Source organism: Episyrphus balteatus, chromosome 2 (assembly GCF_945859705.1).
Source record: "Episyrphus balteatus chromosome 2, idEpiBalt1.1, whole genome shotgun sequence".
NCBI classification, from domain to species: domain Eukaryota; kingdom Metazoa; phylum Arthropoda; class Insecta; order Diptera; family Syrphidae; genus Episyrphus; species Episyrphus balteatus.
The window spans coordinates 22,318,334-22,344,146 of NC_079135.1; the positions used below are offsets into that span (position 1 = coordinate 22,318,334).

General features: G+C 30.7%; 2 protein-coding genes across 4 annotated transcripts in view; both read right to left on the reverse strand.

The window, feature by feature from the left end:
• The window catches only part of LOC129908524 (FH1/FH2 domain-containing protein 3), a 134,163-nt gene extending 132,632 nt beyond the window's left edge, over positions 1-1,531 (reverse strand). Inside the window, exon 1 of one of the 3 annotated variants that reach the window (XM_055985087.1) lies at positions 42-1,531. In XM_055985087.1, coding sequence (XP_055841062.1) covers positions 42-1,096 — 1,055 coding nt within the window. In that variant the 5' untranslated portion in view covers positions 1,097-1,531. The remainder of the gene's footprint in view (positions 1-41) is intronic. The other 2 variants (XM_055985088.1, XM_055985089.1) reach the window with 2 other exon arrangements.
• On the reverse strand, positions 1,146-25,813 carry LOC129908401 (serine-rich adhesin for platelets-like). Its single transcript, XM_055984860.1, has 4 exons — positions 25,240-25,813; positions 3,569-3,622; positions 1,216-3,502; positions 1,146-1,150 (listed from the first exon to the last, which is right to left on the reverse strand). Exons 1-4 carry the CDS (start codon positions 25,258-25,260, stop codon positions 1,146-1,148), a joined length of 2,367 nt encoding a protein of 788 aa, XP_055840835.1. The 5' UTR covers positions 25,261-25,813.

The following is a 25,813-nucleotide window of genomic DNA, read 5'->3' on the forward strand; positions in this document are numbered from 1 at the left end:
CTATCCGTTACAATTCAAAAATATTTAAAAACAAAACTCACCTCTCAATCCGCTGTATTACCGGCATTTGTGCAGTGCTATCATGTATCCGAACCTGGTCTGGTGTAATTTCTTCCAAATAATTATTATTATTTTTCGCCGCATAACGATCTATTAATGGACTCATCGGTCTACACGATCCACCCAAAAGCTCATCGATATTTGTATGACGTGATATAAAAAGCTTTTGAGCATTGAAGCCATTCGTTGCCATACTACCGTTGCAATCTATTTGTGTTTGTTTCATCATGGATGGTGGAGCACTTTCATATGGAGACTTGCGATGTTTTGTGGGATCTTCCAATCCATCGGGACTTGCACGATCACCAAGTTCCATTATATCGATATTGTTGTTGTTGTTATTATTGTTGATGACATTTTCAACTTCTCCATCACTTTCTGATTCTTCTTCTTCAGATTCTTCATCAGATTCTTTAAGGTTATGTGTAATTCTACGAGGTTTATCTTCATCGTTATTTGAAGGTCCTAACCAAGATGGACGTTCTCCAGATTCTACATGACGAACATTGAATATTTTCTTAGCTGGACCTTGCATCCACCATAGTTTATTATCGCCATTTAGATTACTTGAAGACTTATCAAGCTTTAGACTATTCGAGCTTGGTTGTCTTTTTGGTGGAGAGATTTCCTTTGGAGACTTTTCATCGTCCAACCACCATGGACGCTCCCCAGATTCCACTCGACAGATATTCAATTTTATGAACCCGTTTTGAAGGGATTCTGGGGTCTTCTTCGGACTTTCACTTCTAAATGTCTCAGGGCTAAGGTGCTTCGGGGGACTAGGATACATTGAAGCAACGGGAACTTCATTCTCACCATTCGCTTTCGTCGGAGAGTCTTGATATATTTCTTCATTTTGCTGATCCCACCAGGTCTCCTCAATTTGATTGGAGACCGGAGGATCAGTCATTTCACTTGGACCGTCTTCATCTTCTTGATTCAATGTCTTCAGATCATCAGCAAGAGTGTCATCTTCATCGGTCTTCAGCCACCAGCCAACTTCACCGGAATCAATATGTCTCAATCTATAATGCATATCGTCCTTAATATCAAGTGCCGAAGCCGTACTAATTTGCTCGGAGGTATTATCCTGCCACCAATCGTTCGACGTGGTATCTTCACCACCGTCTTCAGGGGTGTTTAGAGGTTCTGTACTTGGTGGCGCCGTTATGGATACCGTACTTGGTGAAGAAGTTGTCGTTGTTGAAGTCGTTGTTATATTATTAAGGTCAATCGAATTTTCGCGATGATTTTTCAGCGGAACCGTCGTCGCCGTCGTTGTCGTTAATGAAACTTTCTGTTTCAAATCGCTCGAGATACTATCGCCGCTAGTACTCTCACTGCTTCGACGATCCACATAAATCGGTTCGTCGCTATTTACGTCGTGTTGACGAGCAGCAAAAAAATTCGATATAGAACCTAATTTCTCAAGGAGATTTGATTTGGCGCTCACGTCATCATCGTCACGCTTCTCTTTTTTAGAAGCTTTTATCGCTTGAGGTGAATTAAATGACTCAGGTGTGCCAATTTTGTACCCTTTGTTTGTAGCAAAAGTCTCTAATATATCGTCATTATCAGCTGTCGGCGGAGGTGGTTGTTCGTATTTATTTTGGGATAAATTCTTTAGTGAAGCATCAAGAGCACCTGTTTCTCTTTGCTGAATAATGATGGCGGCGGTTGTTGTAGTTGTCAATTCCGACATTTTATTTATTAGCTTTCTATTATCGGAAGAGCTTTCCGAAGCCATGTTGACATTTATCTTTGAATTCGAAAGAGCGCTGGGAGAGGGTGATGATGAAATTGGTGACGATGATGACGTTGCTGATTTGGCGGGATGACAGCGTTGCCGGATTTTTGACTCTCCATTGAGAAGCTTCTTCTTTAGGCTTGTTTTTGTGGAAGCAGAGCTAGTTTCGGAACCGCTGCTGCTAGGAGATTTCTCTTGTCGGATGATAAATTGGGTAGTTCCGGTGGGAGGTTGAACTTTCTTAGCCTCCAATTTGTCATCGGAGTCGGTGCTTGTGCTGGGAGTACGGGATTTTCGGGGCCGGTCTGTAGGACCGACGTTTAAAGCTGACTTTCGGAAGTCTTTGTTGGGAAGTTTGGCCACTGTGATGCTGGTTTTTACCACACCTTCAGCTTCGGGGGAGCTTTTTGACCCTAGAGAAAGATTCTCCACCGAAGCTTGTCTTGAATTCATGCGGATATTTTTTGGTGGAGAGAGCTTAGACTTTGGAGACACGCTTGATTTAGTCTCTGGACTTTTACTCTTTGAGTCATCTTTTCTGTCGCTAATATCTGACCGGGATCTACTTCGACTACTTTTTACCAACGGACTTACACTTGAGCTGTACCGTAGGCTTGGAGTATAACGACTTTCATGGGGACTGTAGGACATTCTGCTGCTTAGCCCGAACCTAGAGTACCTCGTAGAATCATCCATTCGATCAGATTGAATACCTTTTTCTAAGGTCTTCGGTCTCTTGGAAGACCTTTTGATAGTTTTTTCAATAGTTTTTGCTAATTCGTTCCTTCTCATTCTAACAACAGTTGAAGAACTTGGTGGAGTTGGAGAAGTTCCCCTCGTACACACCGAAACTGGTACAAAAACTTCTTCCGAAGAACTTTCGGATTCTTCTTCTTCTTCCTCCTCTTCTTCTTCTTCATTTTCTTCTTCTTCATCTCCCTCATCTTCGGGAGTAGTTTCTTTTGATTCAGAAGTTTCCAATACTTCTTTAACTTTTATTGTAGTAGCTTCTTTTTCGCCTTCTTTGTCATGGGATTTTCTTTCGGCGATTTCCTTGGCACGACTTACAGAACGGGCTCGAAAATCACTCGCAGAGAGATATGATATTGATGTAGTATTTCCATATCTTGGAGTGTAACCGGGTGACGTTGATGGATTTCTACTACTTGACATTCTGTAGGAAGAAGAACCATAACTTGAACCTAGTTTGGATTTAGAGTCAATAGCCGGACTAGGATCTCTTGATTTGCCTCTCAACGTTCGGGCAGCCGGACTTGGTTCGCGGCTTTTGATGCGTGTGGCGGCGAGGCTTGATGTTGAACGGAGGGTTTCTTGGGCGGGACTAGGATCTCTTGAACGACGACCATATTTTGTGAGATTACTGGTAGAAGTTGAATATCGACCGGGTGAAACTTTGAGATTAGTCGAGTTATCTTTGAGGTTTGACGATGATGAAGCACCGAGATATTTTTGTTGTGACACATTGCTAGTGGTATCTTTGGTAGGTTTGTCTTTTTCATCTTTGGTTGTTGTTGGAGTTGTGCTGGTGGTGGAGTAACGACTAACGTATGGTGATGTTACTGGAGTGGTGTCACGTTTAACTCGATATGTACCACCGGAAAATGATGGTCTGTATGATGTTGGTGTTGTTAGTGATCCGAAACGGGAACCATTTATATCGTCTCTTGATGAGTACTGTAAATGAAAATAATAATATAATAAGAAAATTTATCAAAGGTGTTAAGGTTTTAAGAAACTTACAGCACTTGAAGAGCCTGACTTGTATGACGTTTGTAAATTTGATTTCCACGGAACCTGAGAACAGAAGAAAAAATGATTTAGAAGTGAGACATTGCTAAAAATTGGTACAAAAAAAGAAATTATTATCTGCTTCCGATAGCTCGAAAATAAGAAAAAAAAATCAAATTTGTTTGCAAATAACTCAGCAACCAGACTTCATAAGATCTTTTGAGTCTCAGTTGTTAGTAAAGCTTTGAGAGACCTTTCGTTTGATGTCTAATTCGATGGATTTCGAGGAAATTTTTTTAAATTCACTTTTTTTCATCAAGTGTTTAAGGGCATAAGACCTCTTTAAGGATGCGAATATTTTAAAGAAAAAAATCTTCATAATGAATAAGGACTTCACGAAGCAAAAAATAAGACTTTAAGACCTCTTTAAGGATGCGAATTTATGAGAGAAAAAAGTTTCCATAATGAATTTGGAATTCACGAAGCAAAAAGTATGCCCCTAAAACCTCTTTAAGAATGCGAATTTATGGAAGAAAAAGTCTTCATAATGAATTAGGACCTCACGATGCAAGAATTATGAACTTAAAACCTCTTTAAGAATGCGAATTTATGAAAGAAAAAAGTCTTCATAATGAATTATTACTTCACGAAGCAAAAAATAAGACTTTAAGACCTCTTTAAGGATGCGAATTTATGAGAGAAAAAAGTTTCCATAATGAATTTGGAATTCACGAAGCAAAAAGTATGCCCCTAAAACCTCTTTAAGAATGCGAATTTATGGAAGAAAAAGTCTTCATAATGAATTAGGACCTCACGATGCAAGAATTATGAACTTAAAACCTCTTTAAGAATGCGAATTTATGAAAGAAAAAAGTCTTCATAAACATCGGGACCTCAAAAAACAAAAAGTAAGACCTTAAGACCTCCTTAAGAATCCGAATTTATGAAAGAAAAAAGTCTTCATGACGACTTCACGAAGCTAAAAGTAAGACTTTAAGACCTCTAAATGGGTGCGAATTTATGAAAGCAAAAAGTCTTCATAATGAATTAGGACCTCACTATGCAAAAAGTAAGACCTTAAGACCTCTTTAAAGATGCGCATTTATGAAAGAAAAAAGTCTTTTGTGTGAAAAGTGAATTAGGACTTCACGAAGCAAAAAATAAGACTTTAAGACCTCTTTAAGGATGCGAATCTGTGAAAGAAAAAAGCCTTCATAATGCATCGCAACTTCATAAAGCAAAAAGTAAGACCTTAAAAAAAAGTCTTCATAATGAATTAAGACCTCACGATGCAAAAATTATGAACTTAAAACCTCTTTAAAAATGCGAATTTATGAAAGAAAAAAGTCTTCATAATGAATAAGGACTTCACGAAGCGAAAAATAAGACTTTAAGACCTCTTTAAGGATGCGAATTTATGAAAGAAAAAAGTCTTCATAATACATCGGGACCTCACAAAGAAAGAAAAAAGTCTTCATAATAAATTAGGACTTCACGAAGCAAAAAATAAGACTTTTAGACCTCTTTAAGAATGCGAATTTATGAAAGAAAAAAGTCTTCATAATACATCGGGACCTCACAAAGAAAGAAAAAAGTCTTCATAATAAATTAGGACTTCACGAAGCAAAAAATAAGACTTTTAGACCTCTTTAAGAATGCGAATTTATGAAAGAAAAAAGTCTTCATAATACATCGGGACCTCACAAAGAAAGAAAAAAGTCTTCATAATAAATTAGGACTTCACGAAGCAAAAAATAAGACTTTTAGACCTCTTTAAGAATGCGAATTTATGAAAGAAAAAAGTCTTCATAATACATCGGGACCTCACAAAGAAAGAAAAAAGTCTTCATAATAAATTAGGACTTCACGAAGCAAAAAATAAGACTTTAAGACCTCTTTAAGGATGCGAATTTATGAATGAAAAAAGTCTTCATAGTGAATTAGGACTTCACGAAGCAAAAAATAACACTTTAAGACCTCTTTAAGGATGCGAATTTATGAAAGAAAAAAGTCTTCATAATACATCGCAACTTCATAAAGCAAAAAGTAAGACCTTAAGACCTCTTTAAAGATGCGAATTTATGAAAGAAAAAAGTCTTCATAATAAATTAGGACTTCACGAAGCAAAAAATAACACTTTAAGACCTCTTTAAGGATACGAATTTATGAAAGAAAAAATTCTTCATAATGAATTAGGACCTCACCATGCAAAAATTATAAACTTAAAACCTCTTTAAAAATGCAAATTTATGAAAGAAAAAAGGCTTTATAATGAATAAGGACTTCACGAAGCAAAAAATAAGACTTTAAGACCTCTTTAAGGATGCGAATTTATGAAAGAAAAAAGTCTTCATAATACATCGGGACCTCACAAAGAAAGAAAAAAGTCTTCATAATAAATTAGGACTTCACGAAGCAAAAAATAAGACTTTAAGACCTCTTTAAGAATGCGAATTTATGAAAGAAAAAAGTCTTCATAATGAATTAGGACTTCACGTAGCAAAAAATAAGACTTTAAGACCTCTTTAAGGATGCGAATTTATGAATGAAAAAAGTCTTCATAGTGAATTAGGACTTCACGAAGCAAAAAATAACACTTTAAGACCTCTTTAAGGATGCGAATTTATGAAAGAAAAAAGTCTTCATAATACATCGCAACTTCATAAAGCAAAAAGTAAGACCTTAAGACCTCTTTAAAGATGCGAATTTATGAAAGAAAAAAGTCTTCATAATAAATTAGGACTTCACGAAGCAAAAAATTAGACTTTAAGACCTCTTTAAAGATGCAAATTTATGAAAGAAAAAAGTCTTCATAATGAATTAATACCTCACGATGCAAAAATTATGAACTTAAAACCTCTTTAAAAATGCGAATTTATGACAGAAAAAAGTCTTCATAATGAATAAGGACTTCACGAAGCGAAAAATAAGACTTTAAAACCTCTTTAACGATACGAATTTATGAAAGAAAAAATTCTTCATAATGAATTAGGACCTCACCATGCAAAAATTATAAACTTAAAACCTCTTTAAAAATGCAAATTTATGAAAGAAAAAAGGCTTTATAATGAATAAGGACTTCACGAAGCAAAAAATAAGACTTTAAGACCTCTTTAAGGATGCGAATTTATGAAAGAAAAAAGTCTTCATAATACATCGGGACCTCACAAAGCAAAAAGTAAGACCTTAAGACCTCCTTAAGAATGCGAATTTATGAAAGAAAAAAATCTTCATATGAATAAGGACTTCACGAAGCAAAAAGTAAGATTTTAAGACCTCTCTTTAAGAATGCGGCTTAGTAACAAAAAAAAAGTCTTCATAATGAATTGGGACCTCACGATGCAAAAAGTATGACCTTAAAAGATTTATAAGAATGCAAATTTATGAGAGAAAAAATTCTTCATAATAAATTATAAAATCAAATTGCCCCCCTGTGAAGCATGGGCCCCCAGTGGGAAACACTGTGTTAAACATTGCTGTTTTTTCTAAAATCTGAAAGAAATATAATTTCAATTTTTATTCCTAAATCCATTGACATGTTGGCTATGAACTCATGTCTTAAAACCAAATTTTGATTAGAGGCTTAGTTCCGAAGGTATCTTGTTAGGATTGTAAAAAAAATACTTATTTGTTTGCGAATAAGTCAACAAACAGACCTTTTAAGAAGTTTTGGTTTTCATTATATTAATAGAACTTAAAGCCACCTTTCTTTTGATACCTCACTCGAAGGATTTGGATTAAATTTTTTTAAAAATCATTTTTTTTTCAACAAGGGGTTAACCTTGCATTTTTTCGAAAATCTCAAAAAAAAAAAAATTAAATTTTTATTCCTAGATGCATTTACATGTTTAATATGAAATTATATTTCTAGACAGAATCGTTTTTCGAGGCTTTGGTCCGAAAATATCTACTTTCAAATTTAAGAAAAAAAAAAAACACTTTTGCTTGCCAATAACCAACAACCAGACCCTATGGGAACATTTAGATTTCACTTATTAATAGAGCTTAAAAAGACCTTTCTTTTGATGTGTCACTCGATGGAATCGGAGGAAATTTTTTAAAATGCATTTTTTTTTGCAAGGGGTTAACCTTGGGTTTTTTTTTGAAAATCTGAAAAAAAATAGATTTGTAATTTTTGTTACTAAATGCATAGACATGTTCAATATGAGCTCATATCTTCAAACTAAAATGTGTTTCGAGGAAAATTTAAGCAAAAACTTTCATAAACTTTGCCATCGAAACCAAAAATAAAATGAATCTTTCTTTTTGGGACCAATTACAGATTTTATTTATCTAATTTTTTTTATAAAAACTCTTTATTCTGGCTTTTTATCTCAAATGCAACGTTCTTACCAAATTTCCAAACAATTTTCAACTCTCTACGATTTATTTTTTTGGAAAATAATTTTTTTACCATCTCATTTTACCCCTATTTACCCTATTTAATGATTGAATTTTTAGATATCCTTTATAAACGCTTTAATTGCACGAGTAAGTGAGAAAAAAAACCGTCCCCCTCTTTAAAGCTAATTTTAGCCTCTTACCTTAGGAGGTAGGAAATAATACGATCTTTTTGTTTTTGAGGTCATAAATTTCATTTGTTTGCCCCAAGACCGCATTATGAAGAAATTATACGCACTTTAGTTTTATGAGCTCACATTAACCGTACATTTTTATAATTTCTTCCTGGATGATTTAACCTGAACGGTTAACAATCTAGTTGAAAGATGAGTTATCTTCATCAAAAAAGTCTATGCCAGTGTTGCATCGACACGATCGGCAACAAAGTAAGCAAAATATTTACAAAACAATGTAAAATGACTTGTTAAGGATAAACCATCAAAATATTACAAAATTTTACTAAGAAAACTACAAAATGAATTATAGATCTATCTAACTCAAGAAATTTTGTATTGGAGCACCTTCGTCTGGGGCTGGAATTTCAATTTATACTAAAAATAACATCAATTTATTTCAGTGCAGTGCCAAAACCGCCATAAATATCCCACAAGGCAATGGCAGTTTTTTTTTTGTTCTTATTTATTTTGTAAGCATTTGGCAAAGGCGTGATGAATTCCAGACGACCGACCGACAATGATGATGACGATTTGAAGACCTTCCTTATTGCTATGAGCAAGTAGTAGACGATTCTGTGCGAATTTATCTCTTCTAAGGGTCTTTTTTGTTTGTTGGAAGCACTTAAGTGTGCAATGTGAGAGAGTGCGTCTGAAGCAAATAAATCAAATTTCAATTTAAAAAAAAAACACAAAATGCGCACAGGAAAATGCGTCAAGTTTTGCGATGACAAATACCGCATGCGTAGCAACAAACTTGCGGTTAAGGTATTTTTTGATCTTTTTTTTGCAGTAGAAGCGCCGGATAGAAGAAGGATAGGAGACATAAAAGAATTCCAGCTTCTTAATTTCAAATAGCTCGATAGTTCCCCCTCTTATTTTCTGATCGACTTGATGAGTTTTCGAAGTGTTAAAGCCGTAAAAACACTTTGTAGCTCTTAAGTGGTTTTTCACTATGAGGAGAGTCTTATACCGTGCCCATCAGAACCTTGGTTAATTGTATCCAAGTTGTGTCTTGAGAGGAGCAAGCAGCAGATGTGAATGTGAAGCAGAAAATAAATGTTAATTGGAACGCAACCTGATTTCTATTTGCTTTAATTTCCAAAATTGATTTGAGGCTGCTGATTGATTCAGCAGCACAGCGTCAATGAGGGTGTACTTGGATAAATTGTATATTATATATAAACGAGTAAAGTGCCTTCAAGGTATTTCGAAATACAGAAGAGTGTTTGTTTATTTTATAAATCTTAGATTTGTTTTTTTTTTTTCTATCAAATTGTAATAGATTAGGTCAATTGATGTCAGGGAACTATGGCGTTGATTTTTTAATTCTATTTTGGGACAATTTCTATTTTGGAAATTTATTAGATTCGAAAAAGGGCTAGAGGATCAATTGAGATAAAAATTTTGGGTGAGAATGATTAATGGGAATTGGGGTTTATTGTTGGAACTCTGTTCACTCGGGTTTTTATTTGAAATGACGTGTTGACAATGTTTCGGTTGGAGTATAATAATTTTTATTGGTTTTTCTTTTATTTGATGAAAAGAATTCTTTTGAAGGGGAAGATCGATATTTTGAAATAAAAATAGAACTTTTAGAAAAAAAAAAACAGTGTTTGTTAAGATGTGGAATTATTTCTTCTTATGTGATTTGTATTCGCTAGTTAATCTTAAATGTTGCAAATTTAATTTATCAAAAAAGACAGCATCTTCAAGTGAAAAATTCATAGTAACAACATACACAGGAAGTCATGAGTAAGTAGCTCTTTTGTTGGGACTTTTTGTTGACTTAGAATAATTTTTTTTAATGAATTAAATTGACTTAGAATGAGTTTACATTTTTACATCAATTGAATTGTTTGCTTTATAAAAACATTTTTCTATTTAAATTGTCACAATAGATGTCACAAATATTCATTAAAGTTGGAATGTTAATCGATTTTTTTTTTTTTATACAAAAACGCTTAAGTTGTAAGAAGATTAATTTATTGCTGTGTTTGACATGCCATATTGTAAAGGTGAAGGTTAAAATCATCTTTATAATGAATACCTATATAAAAAAAAATGTATAGTTAATAGATATAGCGGTACTATGGCTTTAATCAATTGTTTTGAGTTTATAAGTTTAAAATGTATAAAGCATTTCAAATACTGTTTTAATTTCAAAATTCGTCAAATAAAGGGTTTACTACTAAAGGGGTTGATACTAAAAAACAAGTATTTTAGGTAACTATTATACAGGGTGTCCCAAAAGTTAACGTCGAAACGAAAACGGTAGATAGGGTAGGTGGTGACAGTTATCAGAAAAATAATAAAAAAAATCGCAGCCATATATTTTGGGAGTTATGGGCATTTGAAAAAAAGTCGAAAAAATTTTCACCCTGTGACGGTTTTTTATGTGCCGTGACTACAAATCTTAATTTTTCTCATTTTTTTCTTTTGTTACGGAACCTTGAATAACCCTGCTATCAAATGCATTCAAAAATTTTAACTCAGCTGCATCAGTTTTAAAGAAAATATTACTTTTTTACCCAACTTAGTACTAAAAAATTTTACATGACTCTAATTCAATGAGCAGTAGAGTAAAAAAAAATGCACTACGATGTTTCGGCAAGTTACCTTAAAAGTTGGTGTGTTCAATTCTCTTTTCAAAATGGTATAACATTGTTGGGAATATTTCATAAATAACCGAGATCAAAATTTTTTTCTTAAGAAATCCAACTTTTTTTTAGGTTATTTTTCCATATTATTTAAGTTTTTGTATTCTGAAAGGTTCTGAAAGGGTACAAATTTGAATAATATGGAAAATTTACCTCATAAAAAAGTCGGATTTCTTAGGAAAAAAAAATTTATCTCGGTTGTTTATGAAATATTCCCAACAATGTTACACCATTTTGAAAAGAGAATTGAACACACCAACTTTTAAGGCAACTTGCCGAAACATCGTAGTGCATTTTTTTTACACTACGGCTCATTGAAGTAGTGTCATGTAAAATTTTTTTAGTACTAAGTTGGGTAAAAAAGTAATATTTTCTTTAAAACTGATGCAGCTGAGTTAAAATTTTTGAATGCATTTGATAGCAGGGTTATTCAAGGTTCCGTAACAAAAAAAAAAATGAGAAAAATTAAGATTTGTAGTCACGGCACATGAAAAACCGTCACAGGGTGACCATTTTTTCGACTTTTTTCCAAATGCCCATAATTCCCAAAATATATGGCTGCGATTTTTTTTATTATTTTTCTGATAACTGTCACCACCTACCCTATCTAACGTTTTCGTTTCGACGTTAACTTTTGGGACACCCTGTATGTATGTATTAGGGTGGGTCAAAAAAAATCGAAATTATTTTTTTTGATTTGGTACTCCGAAAAATCGAATGCTAGACACCTCTAGAATATACACACCAAATATGAACTCTTTATATTAATGGGAAGTTCCTCCGCTTCGCAATTTTCCATTTTTACATCAAGCTTCTACTAAAAAAAAATATTTTTTTTTAAATCGACTTCTTAGCAAATTTCTTTACACATTCTTGTAGGAACGCTCTACAAAAAAGGCCTTGTACACTTTTTTCGTTTATCTAACCGTTTAATAGATATTTGATTTATCAAGAAAATCTTTAAAAATTCGTTTTTTGTTCTATATATCTTTTAAACGGTTAAAGTAATCAATTTGATTTCAAGGAATTTTTTATAGAACATTTAAGCCCCTACAAGAATATATCTTTGAAAATTTGAAAATAAAATGAATTTTCAGTGAATTAGAAAATTTTGAAAAGAAAAAAATATTTTTATAATTTTTTTAAATTTTGACCTCGAATATCTTTAGAAAGGTTAGATAAATGAAAATTTTAAAGATTTTCTTGATTTTTGGACCCCAAATATCTATTAAACGGTTAGATAAACGAAAGAAGTGTACAAGGCATTTTTTGTAGAGCGTTCAATTTCCCACAAGAATATGTAAAGAAATTTGCTAAAAAGTCGATTTAAAAAATAATTATTTTTTTTTAGTAGAAGCTTGATGTAAAAATGGAAAATTTCGAAGCGGAGGACATTTAGTGTGTATTTTCTAGAGGTGTCTAGCAATCGATTTTTCGTACTCCGAAAAAAAAAAAGAATTTAGATTTTTTTGACCCACCCTAATATGTATATTATGTATTCGCCATATTTTTTGGACAATCTTTTGGAGGTTTGTCTTAAATCATCCATATAAATAGTTAATTGCATTTTGGTAGCCAATTTTGGTAAAAATAGAAATAAATTACTTACACAAAAAAAAAAATTATTTAAAAACTTTTTTTTCGTATCACTGACTGACTGATTTTTCAATCGTCATCATCAGTTAGACTATCAGATGAATACAGCCAATATAAAAAAAAAGTTTATGGGGCTTATCTGGCTAGTAAAAAATGGCTTTTAAATATAAAAAAAATAATTTTCATGTTGGACAAAATATAAAATGTATATGTACTATGTAGGAATAACCTTTAATGTGTGACCTTTATAACTCAAATGTTGATTTTTTTTTTTTGCAATAGATACTTCACAAACGAATTTATTGGACTTCAAACAGTGATGAATTAAAATGTTTTGCTTAACTGCATTTAAATATTCTGACTTGCAGAACCAAGAGGGGACAAAAATACTACGTCCCTAACTTTGGCGGACACTTCGAGGCGGAAAAAAATAAATAATTTAATTAATTGTAGCTAATGCTAATTTGTTGCGCAAAAATTAATTTAGTAGGTCCACCCAGTCATTTTTATTTCAACTGAAAGTTTCAGAAGTGTACTTCTGGTTTGATCAGGAAAGTGGAGACATTTTAAAAAATATTTATTTTTAAGTTTTTTATTTTTCCATTAATAATTGTAGTTTTGAAAAGAAGATTGATGCAAACGTAAACTCAAAAGTAAGCTTACAAAATCCAAAAAAAAATGCGAAATTCATAAATTTTTTTTTTGCAGAATTTTAAAGTAATTTAGACTAAGATGAAACCTAAAAACCTCAATTTTGAAGCTTGATTAGTTGACTCAATATCATATTTAACGGTCAAAATTTTCCAAAAAGTTGAATTTATATTTTTTTCTTTTCTACAAATTATATGGCTTTGCAAATAAAATTTGTTGCGCAAAAAATAATTTTGTAGCTCCCCTTAGAAGTTTAAAAACTGCACTTCCGGAAGCCCTTTACTTGGAACACATGAATTTTAGTTCAAAATACATATTTAAAAAGAATTTTTTTTATTTTTTCTTTAAACAAATTTTATATTAAAAGTAATTTTTTAATTAAATTGCCATCTTAATTTTTTAATGATCATTTTTTTTTAATAATTATTTTATATTGGCAGCAGCTTTTCTTTACATGACTTTACGGATCAATACTTTTGACTTTTCATGCAACTTTACAGAAAATTACATGAGCTTTTACATGAGCTAATGTCAAAATTGAACGAGCTGTTTCTTCTCGAAAAAAGTTAGACCTAATAGTTGCAGATAAAAATTGTTCTTTCTTGCGTGAACTTTTTTAAGAAAAACAGAAAAATTTAGTTGTAGATGAAATTAGAAGACTTTTACTTTCATCATTTTCTTAAATACTTATTTAGGAAAATTTTTGGTTTAGTTCAACTTCAATAAAATTTTGTTAAAAAAGTTATGTAATGAAAAGATAGTTTCAATGTAATAAACAGAAAAATACTAATTTTTCAATTTTGTACGATATTTATGTACTTTAATGGCTGGTGTTTAATCAAAAAAGCTGGCACCCCACAAAAATGGTAACAACTTATTGTTATATAAATGTTTGATTTCTCTCAAGAACCTTGTCTGATTTCAACGAAAATGCAAAAGCTTTTGAATAATCTTCATGTTAATCAAGAATAAAATTTAAAAAAAAAAAACAATTTTTTCAATTTTTGAAATTTATTGTCGAATTTCGTTTGCCAATACAAAATTTTATGAAGGAATTATTTCTGTGCTTAAAATAAAAAGGTTTATTTTTTTTTTCTGTCTTGAGATTTATTCCATATGAGACCAAAACTTTTAACGTGTACCTACTCTAATTTCCAAACAGGGTTTTCGTTGAAGCAAGTACATTTTTTTTCCAAATCTAAGCTTAACATAGTATTTGTCTAATACTTTTTTTTTCATAAGACCCTGAGCAAAATATAAAATTGTTTATTCATTTATTAGCACCTAACTTAAAAAATCGGGTTAAATTCTACATTTTCAAAATTATTGCATACAAATGAGAAAAGTGTTTTTTTCCACTGTCAAACAAATCCTACAACAAATTGAAAACTTCATCAAAATGACATCCCAATGAACTCTTACAAAAAAAAAAAAAGCAATATAAAGAAACTTTAACATCCGTAACCCATTGTCGAATCTTGTATGCTCATAAAATAAAAATATATTTTTCATATCAAAACAAAATTTTATTGATGTAGAATCCATAATTCTATAGGAAACAATCTTTTTTGACATACCCCAAAAGATCCAACAACAACCCCATCTCACTTTAATAACTTTTCCTTGTTCGCGTGGCAATGTATCATTTTTTATACATTTCTAGACCATGCAGGCACACTTTAGAACTCAAGAAAAAAAAAAAAAAATAAGAAAAATTTAATGACTCAGTCGATGAGTATAGGACGTGAGTTTTTCATCACAAATTCAATAAAACAAAAATACAAAACAAATTTTCACATAATTTAATATTATTTTCTTTTTTTTTTCAAAAATGATTTCCCTTTTTAATTTTATGTTTTCTTTTTTTTTTAAATTTTGATTTAAATTTTTTTTTAGTTTTTGATGTGTGATATGCCACAAGTTGGCCGAATCAACATTTATATGAAATGAAAATATCTGTGCCAACATTATTCACACTGCCCCAACCCCAACACGCATCGTCTTTATGGAGACGTGGCTAGCCTAGGATGCATCTTGTGCATTATGTTGACCTAATTTTCTGTCGGCCATAGCTCTTTCTCCCCGCTAAAAACTATGATGCTCATTAGACCGAACGCAATTGATTGATTTATTACTAATAATTAATTAGTGAGAAAGAGCGAGAGCTTGTACACCATCATCTAAATGTTTGTTTTTTGAATATTTTACTAACATTGCCAGGTTTTTTATTTGCTCCCAAAACTTTACTGTCTGCATAAATTTATTTTCTTATATTTGGGACACAACAAGATAAAAAAAAACGGTGTCCATTGCTTAGCTCCGAGACCGAAAGGTGCTTTCGAGCGCGTCTCTATATCTCCTATAGAGGAAGTCTAAAAATACTTCGGCATCATCGTTTTCGTCATCTTTTTTAGTTGGCTTGTATCGCAAGAGAGGAGGATGGACCAGACCATGCCTCATGTCAGATCATGCCTGGGTGCATAATAGCGCCCACTTTCTCCCAATTTAGCTCAGAGGCTCTATATGCTTCACTCGAAAAGATACGGAAAGGTGACATATTTTTGTTGTTTTCACTTTTGACATGTAAAAGTAGAAAAAGAGGAAGATAAAATCCAACCCATAAGGGAGATTTATTAGGACAGTCGACCTTTGACGAAATGATCAAAAAATTTTGTTTGACATTGTTGTTGGAGAAGTGGGAAGTTGTGGTTGCACCTACAAAATTTTCATCAATTTTTTTTTTCTGCCAAAAAAATTAATTTCGTTTTCTTTCGGAAAATTTTTTAGACAAAATGTTTCATGTGGTTGAACTGTATATACAAAATTTTAATATTTTTTTTCGTTCGTCTTGGCACACGCTTTCAAAACTTATGCATATGTTCACAAATAAATTGCGAATTTTTTCTTGGTTGTTCTTAGTTTTTTTTTTTATAAAAATGGGTTATGCGTTTAGAGATTTCCGTGTAGGTTTGCCAAAATTGTGGCTTTCTAATAACGCATTTTAATATATATATTTTTTAAATTTTATTTTAAATGAGTTTAATGGTTTTTAATAGAAAATATTTGTGCTGGCGTTCAAAATATTTTTTTTTTTAACTTTTAATTTTCATTTTAAACAATTTACATATCATAGGATGAATTTTTGGATTTTTAAGCTATTAACTTTAAATGCGTTTTTTAAGGAAAAGTATGTGGTCCATAAACTCACGATTATAACGGATGGAAAAAAAAAGGAGTCTCTATCTCGAGTGTCACCTTAAAGCTTCTAAGCTAAGGACATATCATCAAAATATTATGAAGCAATTTCGGTAACTGCAAAACATTAAATTTTGAAAAAAAAAAATTATATTTTTTGTTATAGAGCTTCGAAACGTACCTTTTTTAAGAAATAATTATGAAGTAGGAACATTATAAGTAAGCAAATGCTACACTAGAGCTAATGCAAAAATAGAATTACTTGAGAAATTGGAAAAAAACTCGGTCAAATAATATCTAAATGTTGACTCACATACGCCCGAGTGACCCAAATCGTTATTGAATTTTTTTTAAATTACAAAAATATAATCACTGTACTAGAATATTTAAGAGTTCAACAAAAATAAACAAAAAATTTTAAAAACTTATGAATATTTTTATTTTTAAAGTAAAAAATTTACGAACGTAGAGATTTCATAAAGTTGTTATGTTATGAGATGGCATACAAAAATTAGGTACAAAATTTCAGCGAGCTCAAAATTTGTCAGTTTAATTTCACTAAAGTAAGGATATCACATTTCGTGCAAAATATGTAAATGGTGTTTGTTGGAGCATTGTAAAATTTAAGATATTTTATTGAAATCAGTAAACGACTAAAGTTTAAAATTGGTAAGTAAATTTTGGACATTTTCTATAAATCTTTCTGGCACCTCTTATAAAAAAAAACTAATAGTTACGTCAGAGTGGGAAGGAATTCCTGTTATTTTTAGGTATGATATGTACAAACAGTGTCATTAAATTTTTGCTAAACAAGGTTTTCAATACTTTTAAATACACTCCTGCTCAAATTTAACGTACTATGATTTAAAATAACTCCTATCTTCGTGACCTTATTTTTATTCTATCTTCTAATTTTAAGAATTTAATCTTAAAAATTTTAAGTTTTTGTTTGTTTTGGTTTGTTTTTATTTTTAAATATTTTAAAACTTCAAAAAATTCGAAGTCTTGAAAAAGACGTTTCAAATCAATACTTTGAAATTTCGATGAAAAAAATTGAAGTTTCAAAGTAGCTAAATATTTCGAAAAACATTTTTAATTTTGCCAGGAAATTGAAACTTCTTAATTATTGGGTAATTTACACAGGTACAATACAAATTTTTAATTGATCTTATCATAAAAATTCAAATGTTATTACGAACTTTCGCATCCATCCTAAATAGTTATTTAATGTTTATCATAGGCGCGGATGCTTTAAAATAAAAGAGAGTTAAAATTGGTGTCAAATGAAAGATAAAATGTAAGGTAGACCCAAGGGCGGATCCAGGATTTTTTTCTAGGGGGGGCACAAGGGACGGATTGGCAAAAAATCAGCAATAACAGCTAGAAACAAAGTGAAGTATCATACGACTGACTGACAAGCAGCGAATTTTAACGACGCACAGTGCGGGATTTTAGTCTAAAACCTGGCCAAAAATATTTGGGCACATTTTCCACATTAAATAGGTACCAAATGACAAAAAAAATAATCGGAAGGAAAAATTTTCATTTTCTTACTACAGTAAAAGCCACTTAAGTGCTTACCCACTTACCTCCCGATTAGCCGGGAGAAAAAAAAAATATAAAAAATCACAAAATGCACGTATAACCCTGTGCTATAACTTCTTAAAGTTAGTTATTTATTTTATTTTTTGAGTCAAGTTGTTTCATTAAATAGTTTTTGAGAAATTAAGTTTTAAAGATGAAATGATAATTGATTTTGTATAAAATTTTGCAATATTATGGACATATTTATACCATTTTTTAATGACCTCGTAGTTTTTAGTCAAATACTAAAGACTTCATTCTAATAAAAAATATTAAAGTTCCTAAGATTAAAAAAAAAAAACTGAAACATAGGTAGGTACTTTTTTTCTGGGAAACCTAGTTTTGTTGTTTTTATTTGCAATGAATTTTTTTTATATCTCAAGAATATTGTGTTCAAATTGTATACTTTAGCCAAATTGACCAAGTTATGAGTATTTTAATACTTCGCTTACGAACGTTTTAGTCCAGGATTCAAAACTTTAAATCGTTCTCCCCACAACTAATGTTTTCAAGCCGGTGCCCTTTATAACTTCAAAACTACTGCAACGATTCTTTTGAAATTTGGAACACTATTTCTTTACATATTTTTAAAGGTATCCCTAAAGAAATTTTCTCAATAACATAATATTTATAAAAGTTTTTTTTTAAAGGGGTCTTTATTTTCAGGGTTGCAAACTTGGGCAAACTCTTGAATTTGCCAGATTGTTCAATATATCCAGCAGTTCAATAATATATATTTTATGCAATGTTGTGGCGGGTTGCGCTATTTTAAAAACACTAACGTAAGAAAAAAATAACGAAAAAAGTGCAAATTTTTTAAGTGTGTATTTCAACCCCTCCGTATGAAAAAATAGAGTTGCATATACAATTAAATTTTTTTTTAGAATACAATTCATACCTTAATTCTTTGATGCCGGGTTCAAATGGTTAAGTCAAAAAAATCGATTTTCGGATTTTTATTGGACTTCAGTCAGTTTTTTTTCACTTTTGTTTGGTCCTATCGCCATAGCTCTATCATATCTCCTTCCGTTAAAAATTAAAAATATTTAAATTGTATGGTACTAAGGGCGTAAGTTGACTTAACTCCTTTATTTTTGCATTAATTTTAAATTTTTAAATAAAAAAATTGATCCTAAAGCGTTAAGTCAAGAGGAAGAAAAAAAAAACGAAAAGCGATTTTTCTACTGTTTTATATTATTTCAAAAAGAATTTTCACATTTGGTAATTAATCACATTAACATTTCCAACTTTCTTTTATAAATTAAACCTTGTTATCAATGTAAACAAAGATTTTTCATGACTTAACACTTTGAAGACTAAATGGCTCTAAAGTCTTAAGTCAGCACAATTTTTTTTTTTTTTAAAACGGTCATTTTCTGGTCAACAGCATATGGATATTAAAATAGATCTTATAAATGATGTTTTTGCATCATTACTTTTTAAAAATAATAATATTCAGATTTACAAACAAAAATTGAAACTTCAATTTCATTTTCCTCAAAACTACATTTTCTGACTTAACACCTTTGTACACGGCGCCAAAGAATTGTCGATGTCCATATCAAAATTTTTCACCAAAATCACTTTGAAGTTAAAAAAAAAACACTTAAAAATTTACTTTTTTTTAAATCGAAAAAAAAATCGTGTTTACCCAACAAATATTGGTTTATTTATTTGTGAGGTGGATCAACAAACAATAAAATTCGCATTTTCATTATATATAGAAATAGACAAGAGTTTCACTCAAGTTCTTTCTGTTATTATTCATATATTTTACAACTCTTATAATTTGATTTGCTTTAATTATAAACCAGTTCTGGGGGGGGGGGGGGGCACGTGCCCCCGTGCCCCCCCTGAATCCGCCGGTGGGTAGACCTACAAATATGGCAACAATATTCAAATAAAAAAAAAAAAACACTAAAACTTTGTACAAAATGTAAAGTCAATACTACACGTATACACCACGCTCACGCTTTTTTTTATTTTTAAAATTTCGGGTCCCTCCTCTAAATTACGGACAAGTCTGGGAAACTCTACGCAAATGCTAAAAAAAAAACACTAAAAATACATTTTTTTTAGTTAGAGCAATTAAACAAAAAACAAAACTATTTAATTTATTAGTTAACATCAAAAATCGAAATTTTTAAAAAAGTTCTATGCCCCATTTTCGAAAATTTGATTTTTCAAAAAAAAAAAAAAACAAAAAAATATATTTTTTTTTTTTCAAAATTTAGTTTTTGTATAATATTAAAACTTTACAAATGCTTTTGCATTAAAAAATACATTTGGAAGCAAACAATAACAAGATAATTTACCTAATAATTAAACAAACAAAACATAACCGGACGTAATAACGCAGGTAAGATTTTGAAAAAAAAAAAAACAAAAACAGTTTAATAAAACCAAAATCTTCAATATTTTAACATTTTTGATAGAAAATTTTATTTTTTATAAAACCAATTTTAAGTTAGACTTGGTTTTTAAATTAAATATCAACAAACTGATAACCACCAGTGTTACCAATTTCGCAAAAATGCACCAATGGATTTTAGTAGCATTTTGTACTCATTCATACTTTTATTTCAAGGAATCTTACACAAAAAAAAACTCTTTGACGAATTGGTTCTATTTTTATTCCGCAGCTCAGATCAATTCTCAAAGTTGTGATCTCCAATAGAGCAGATCACAACTCACAACAACTTAACGAATTATAAATTCTTTTTGTGGCTCTCACAGGTTGTGACTGTGGGGAAGAATCGGGGCGTTAATTACAAATAAGAAATGTTTTCGTATTGCCATTAAACCAACATAACAGTTTAAAAATTATTTTTTAATTTTTAATCCTTACGGTTTTGTTCTTTGAAAATTTCAAAAGCACGGATTTGAAAACAATACAATGACAAAACCAGATTGTCACATTTTTTTTGTTGGAAAAGAAAAAATCATCAGTTCTTCTAATAATTTCCTTCCTTTTGATATCCCTTGATTGTTTAAATGAGCTGGATTTTAGAGTTGTAACTGCAATAGTTACAGTGACTACCCACTCGAAATACTTTTTGTTAAAAAAAAAATTAGCAAAAGTTATATAAATAACTACACTTTTAAATAAATGCTCTAAAATATACTATAGTCAATTTGCGCCTTAAATCTTTTAATTGCTTTATTGAATTAACATTGTCAATAGATTATAACATTTTTTTATTTTATAGTTCAAACAAAACTATTTAAGTATTGTTTATAAATAAACAATGTCTACATCGCTTCACTGCGATCAGAGCAATTATGTCACTCATATTATGTCAACGCTTGGTATTTAAAAGAAAAAAAAAAAGATACAATTACCCACAATCAACATCTTCAACGTAGCCAACAATCAACCAAACAAATATACATACTTATATGCATTTCCGACCCAGACAGCTTTTATTGAATTCCTTATAGTAGCAATGGCACGAGCCATTTCTTTTTAAAACCTTAAAATGAAAAAGTTTAAGACAAAAAAATCTTTTTTCCTACAAATTATTCACTATTTCAAAAAAAAAAAAAAAAATGAAAACTCAGACTGTGTTGGTGGGATCAAGCGTCGCGGCGCGTCTTCCGTCGCATCATCGCGTGCGCCGCGCTAGCTTCTCATTCTCGTGCGGTCGTTCTGGTACCAATTTATTTCGCCACTAATCAGTGACAGAAGACAATGATTAAAATCGATGGCAGACAAGAAACAGGATACCAAATTTACCATACGAGCACAACGCAAAGTTATTTTTAAATCGAAAATGCTCCAATTTCTTGTTTTTTTTTCATTTTTTCAATTCAATGGATTTTCTTGAAGGGATTTATGAGAAAATTAATCTGTTTTCGCTTTCAAGATAAATGAAAAATGAATGTATTGCGGTTGTTTAGATAATTTAGCATTTTGTTTGGAATATAATTTTTGCAAACTATCTTCATCATTTTTCTTCTTATTATGAGTAGTCAATGTATACACATATCTTTTGCAACTCCCAAACATAACTCATTTAAACCATCAAGGGATGTAGACAAAAAATTTGGTATAAGCGTATTTTACTTTGAAATTATTGCATTTTCTTTCAATATTTCGAATACAAGTTGAAATATGGTTCTTGTTTTTGCTACAATGCAATGTTTGGAAAAGTATAATAACTTAAATTGCAAAAATAATGAGAGATTTTTTAACAAGGACTCAATACAAGGATTTGTCACTATGAGAAGAGGATCTCTATTTTTCCAAGTATGGAAAAGGAGACAAAATTGTTATTTAAAATCAACGTCATCAGTCAACTGTTTAGTTTTATAATATTTAAATAGTTTTTTTTTTTTTAATAAATATGTTGTTTCAGACTCAGATTGAAATCGCTTCAAATTCAAGAGTGATACTTAAAAAAAACTAAGTATCGGTTTAAAAAAGTTACTTTTAAACTTCTACAAGCTTGATTGCCTGATAGCAATCTTGCAAATTTTTTCCACAAGAGAAACAAATGGCATTCCTACCACTCCTTGTATTATAAGCTCATGCTAAAACAGGATACTATAAGAGATGCAAATTTTAGGACCACTTTTGTGAACACAAAACAAATCTGGCCAACTTCAATTCAATAATGATAGAGAGATCTTAGCTCACTTATACTGTAGGGTTAACTAAAATTGACGAAAAGACATTTTTGACTTCTTTAAGCTAAAGATATTCGAGGTCAAAGTTAAAAAAAATCTTGCTTATTTGAAAATAATGAATTTTCAGTGAATTAGAAAATTTTTGAAATCAAAAAATGTTTTTATAATTTTTTTTAACTTTGACCTCGAATATCTTTAGAATGGTTAGATAAACGAAAAAAGTGAATAAGGCTTTTTTTGTAGAGCGTTCAATTTCCTACAAGAATAAGAAATTTGCAAAAAAGTCGATTTATAGAAAAATTATTTTTTTTTAGTAGAAGCTTGATGTAAAAATGAAAAATTGCAAAGCGGAGGACCTTCCCATTAATATAAAAAACTCATAGAGGTGTCTTACAATCGATTTTTCGAAGTACAAAATCAAAAAAAAAAGAATTTTGATTTTTTTGACCCTACCTAATGTGTAGAAGAGCATCATATTATTGAAATAAATTGAAGGGCTTACACTTTTTGAATAAAAAATCATTACTACTAAGATAAATGTTTTCTATTGACACAAATTATTTTGTAGGTAGGTACTCAAAAAATATTAAATTGTTTTCACATTTCTTATTTAAAATATAAAAAACACTTGATTACTTATATCATCAAATTTTGATGGTTTTGAACGGTTTTTCCTTGAACTGCTAAAAAAAAGGTTCGTATTTGTAACTTTTTTAAGTTTTTGTTTCTATTTTTCTCGAGGAACAGTTTTTTTAATGTGAAAACATTCTAAAGGTTACTAAATTGTATAATAATTTGGGCCTAGTATCATATCGATTTTTTTTTAAATACATAGGTATAATTTTGGAAAACCTGCTAACATTTTGAGTTTGAAATTTTTGGTAATTAATTTAATTATTATTTTTTTTTTTTTTTCTTGTGGAGATGTTGATATTTTATAACTAAAATAACATTAGATAAGATATGCCCGCCATCTTGAAAGAACCATTGTCTTTCTGGATTTTCGGGGAATATTATGCATAAGCTTAATTTTTCACTGGAAAAACTTGTTTTCGGGAAATTTCTTCCAAGTTTAAATTCTAAGACGACGTTAATTTTTTCCAAAATCGCTGCGTAATCCTATCTTAAAAATTGTTTATATGTCATATATGGCTTTTGACCAAAATTATGTTTTTTAACAATGGTACAGAAAATAATTTTGGTATGAATTCTTCCTTATTTTCATTAAAAGTCATACGTTTAGTCAAAAGATTCTTGAGAGTTACAAAACATTTTAGAGAGTTGAAATTTTCATAAACAAAAATACCTGCATATACCGATATTCACCTTTGAATAATAAGGCAACGCAAAAGTTATAAAACAACGATGCCATAACCTTTGCACAATATTTCAATGGTATACACCTTTCATATGAAATGGGTCTGATTAAAGACCGTTGCGCTTCGTATTCAGGACATTAGACGCCTTCTCTGTGAGAAAGATGTTTTTTTTTCACATCAAATACACTCAGAGCAGACCTATACATATTCGCAAGACAAGGCAAGGCTTTAAATGTCAAATATTCTCAACATACACATAAGAAGAATATGGATTTATAAACCTTTACTGGTGATTACTGATATAACTATCGAAGTTCTGAAATCAAGTAGCACAGTAGAACCTATTTAAATACTCTACCGAATTTGGCACAACTGGCCTTATCAGAAACCAACTATGGTCATTTTCGAAATTTTGTGTGAAAGAAACCAATAACTTCAAACTTTTAAGCTTAATTTGTTAATCTAGTCTGATATTAAACCTTTTAAATACCAACTTCTAAGCACGGATAAGGCTTCAGAAGTACAAGTCAACAAAACTATGGAACACTTTCCATCACCTCTGAACTTTGAAATTTAAGAAATTGAAGAAAGACTTAGAACGGGGCGCTTATTTTGTCTACATATCAAAAAATATGTCATTTCCGTTGTTTTTCAGTCAGAACGTGAAAATGGAGGTTATTCAAAATAATTTTTTCGAGATAATTATCCGCGCAGAGAAACAGACGATAGAAAATTTCGTATGAAAAAATTTAAAAAACATGAATTTTTTATTCATTGATTAGAATTTATAGTATTTATACAAATCCATTTTTATCGACAAAAACACAAAAAATATCAGTTTACATACGTTTTCAAAAAGTCTTGAAATCTGAAACTACATGACAGCTCTGCTTTTCATAGTAAAAAATAACTCCACCACCTTTTTAAATAGCAAACAAAAATATTTTATGCATTTCCAATCGCTCCAAACAAACATCCAATATCAGAATACACACAAAAACACTACCCTCGTGCTAAAAATTTTATGTAAATAATCTCATCTGTTTTACGCGATCAGTAAAAAAAAATTGTATTTGAATGAGAATGAAATTCCCCTATATACCAAATACATAATTATTTCTGACGTATTTTTTTTCAATTCTTTCTTAAAATTTCTTCTACAAAAAAAAAAACAGAAACAAAATTAAATAAAGGTACAAAACAATACCAAAAAAAACACACTAACAACAAACATATAAAACCAATCAATTTCCTATTCACCGCATCTCATCGATTGGTACAACAACAAACGATGATCGTTCTACAATAATTAAAAGTTGCAAAATCAATCGATATACTACAACCCTCGTTTTGTTTTTGTATCTGCTATTATTTTATGTATATTTGTATCGTTTTCAGTAAACAAAAAAAACAGAGTATATAATTCTACGATAACAACACAGAATCCGACAGATACAAAAAAATAATACACTTACATAACTTCTGTAGGAAGACATAATTTGGTTTTGGCACGGCCTTTTTTATTTTCGTAACACCTCTATAAACATTTGGTGTGGGAGCTTTTGTTGTGCATTTACCGTTAATACACACGAGTTGCTTATTTTTTTGTTTCCTGTTTTCGAACGCACTTTTAAAAAACTCAAATTTTATATTTTTTGCTATTTGCACTTGATATTCAAAAACGCATTCGAAACTCTTTTTTTCGGAATCGATTTTTCCACTTTTTCCGGAGATCGATTTCTGACAATATCGACGATCTTTCAATTTCAATTGATTCGCGTGAAATGAAACAAATAAATTAATCAACAGATCGAGTGCATAATCTCGCCGCTGCCGCTCACGATCAATATCATTCAGCGTCGGAAATATCGAAGAACGACGACGACGTCAAGCCGGGCGAAGAGAGAGAGAAAGTTCTTTTCGGAGAAGAAAAGCCAATAAAAGAACCAAAAAAACTGCATCAACTAATTTTATCTTAAACAAAAAAAAAACTTAACAAAAAAAAAAGTATCTATTAAGTTGAAACGGGATGTTTTGGTGTTGAATTCG

What these genes read in the sequence shown, in the direction of transcription:
- LOC129908401 (XM_055984860.1), bottom strand. Translation starts at nt 25,260, where the DNA reads ATGTCTTCCTACAGAAGTTAT. An exon ending in TGTCTTCCTACAGAAGTTAT is followed by an intron (nt 3,623 to 25,239) that starts GTAAGTGTATTA and finishes TTCTGTTCTCAG; the next exon opens with GTTCCGTGGAAATCAAATTT. An exon ending in AGTCAGGCTCTTCAAGTGCT is followed by an intron (nt 3,503 to 3,568) that starts GTAAGTTTCTTA and finishes TTTCATTTACAG; the next exon opens with TACTCATCAAGAGACGATAT.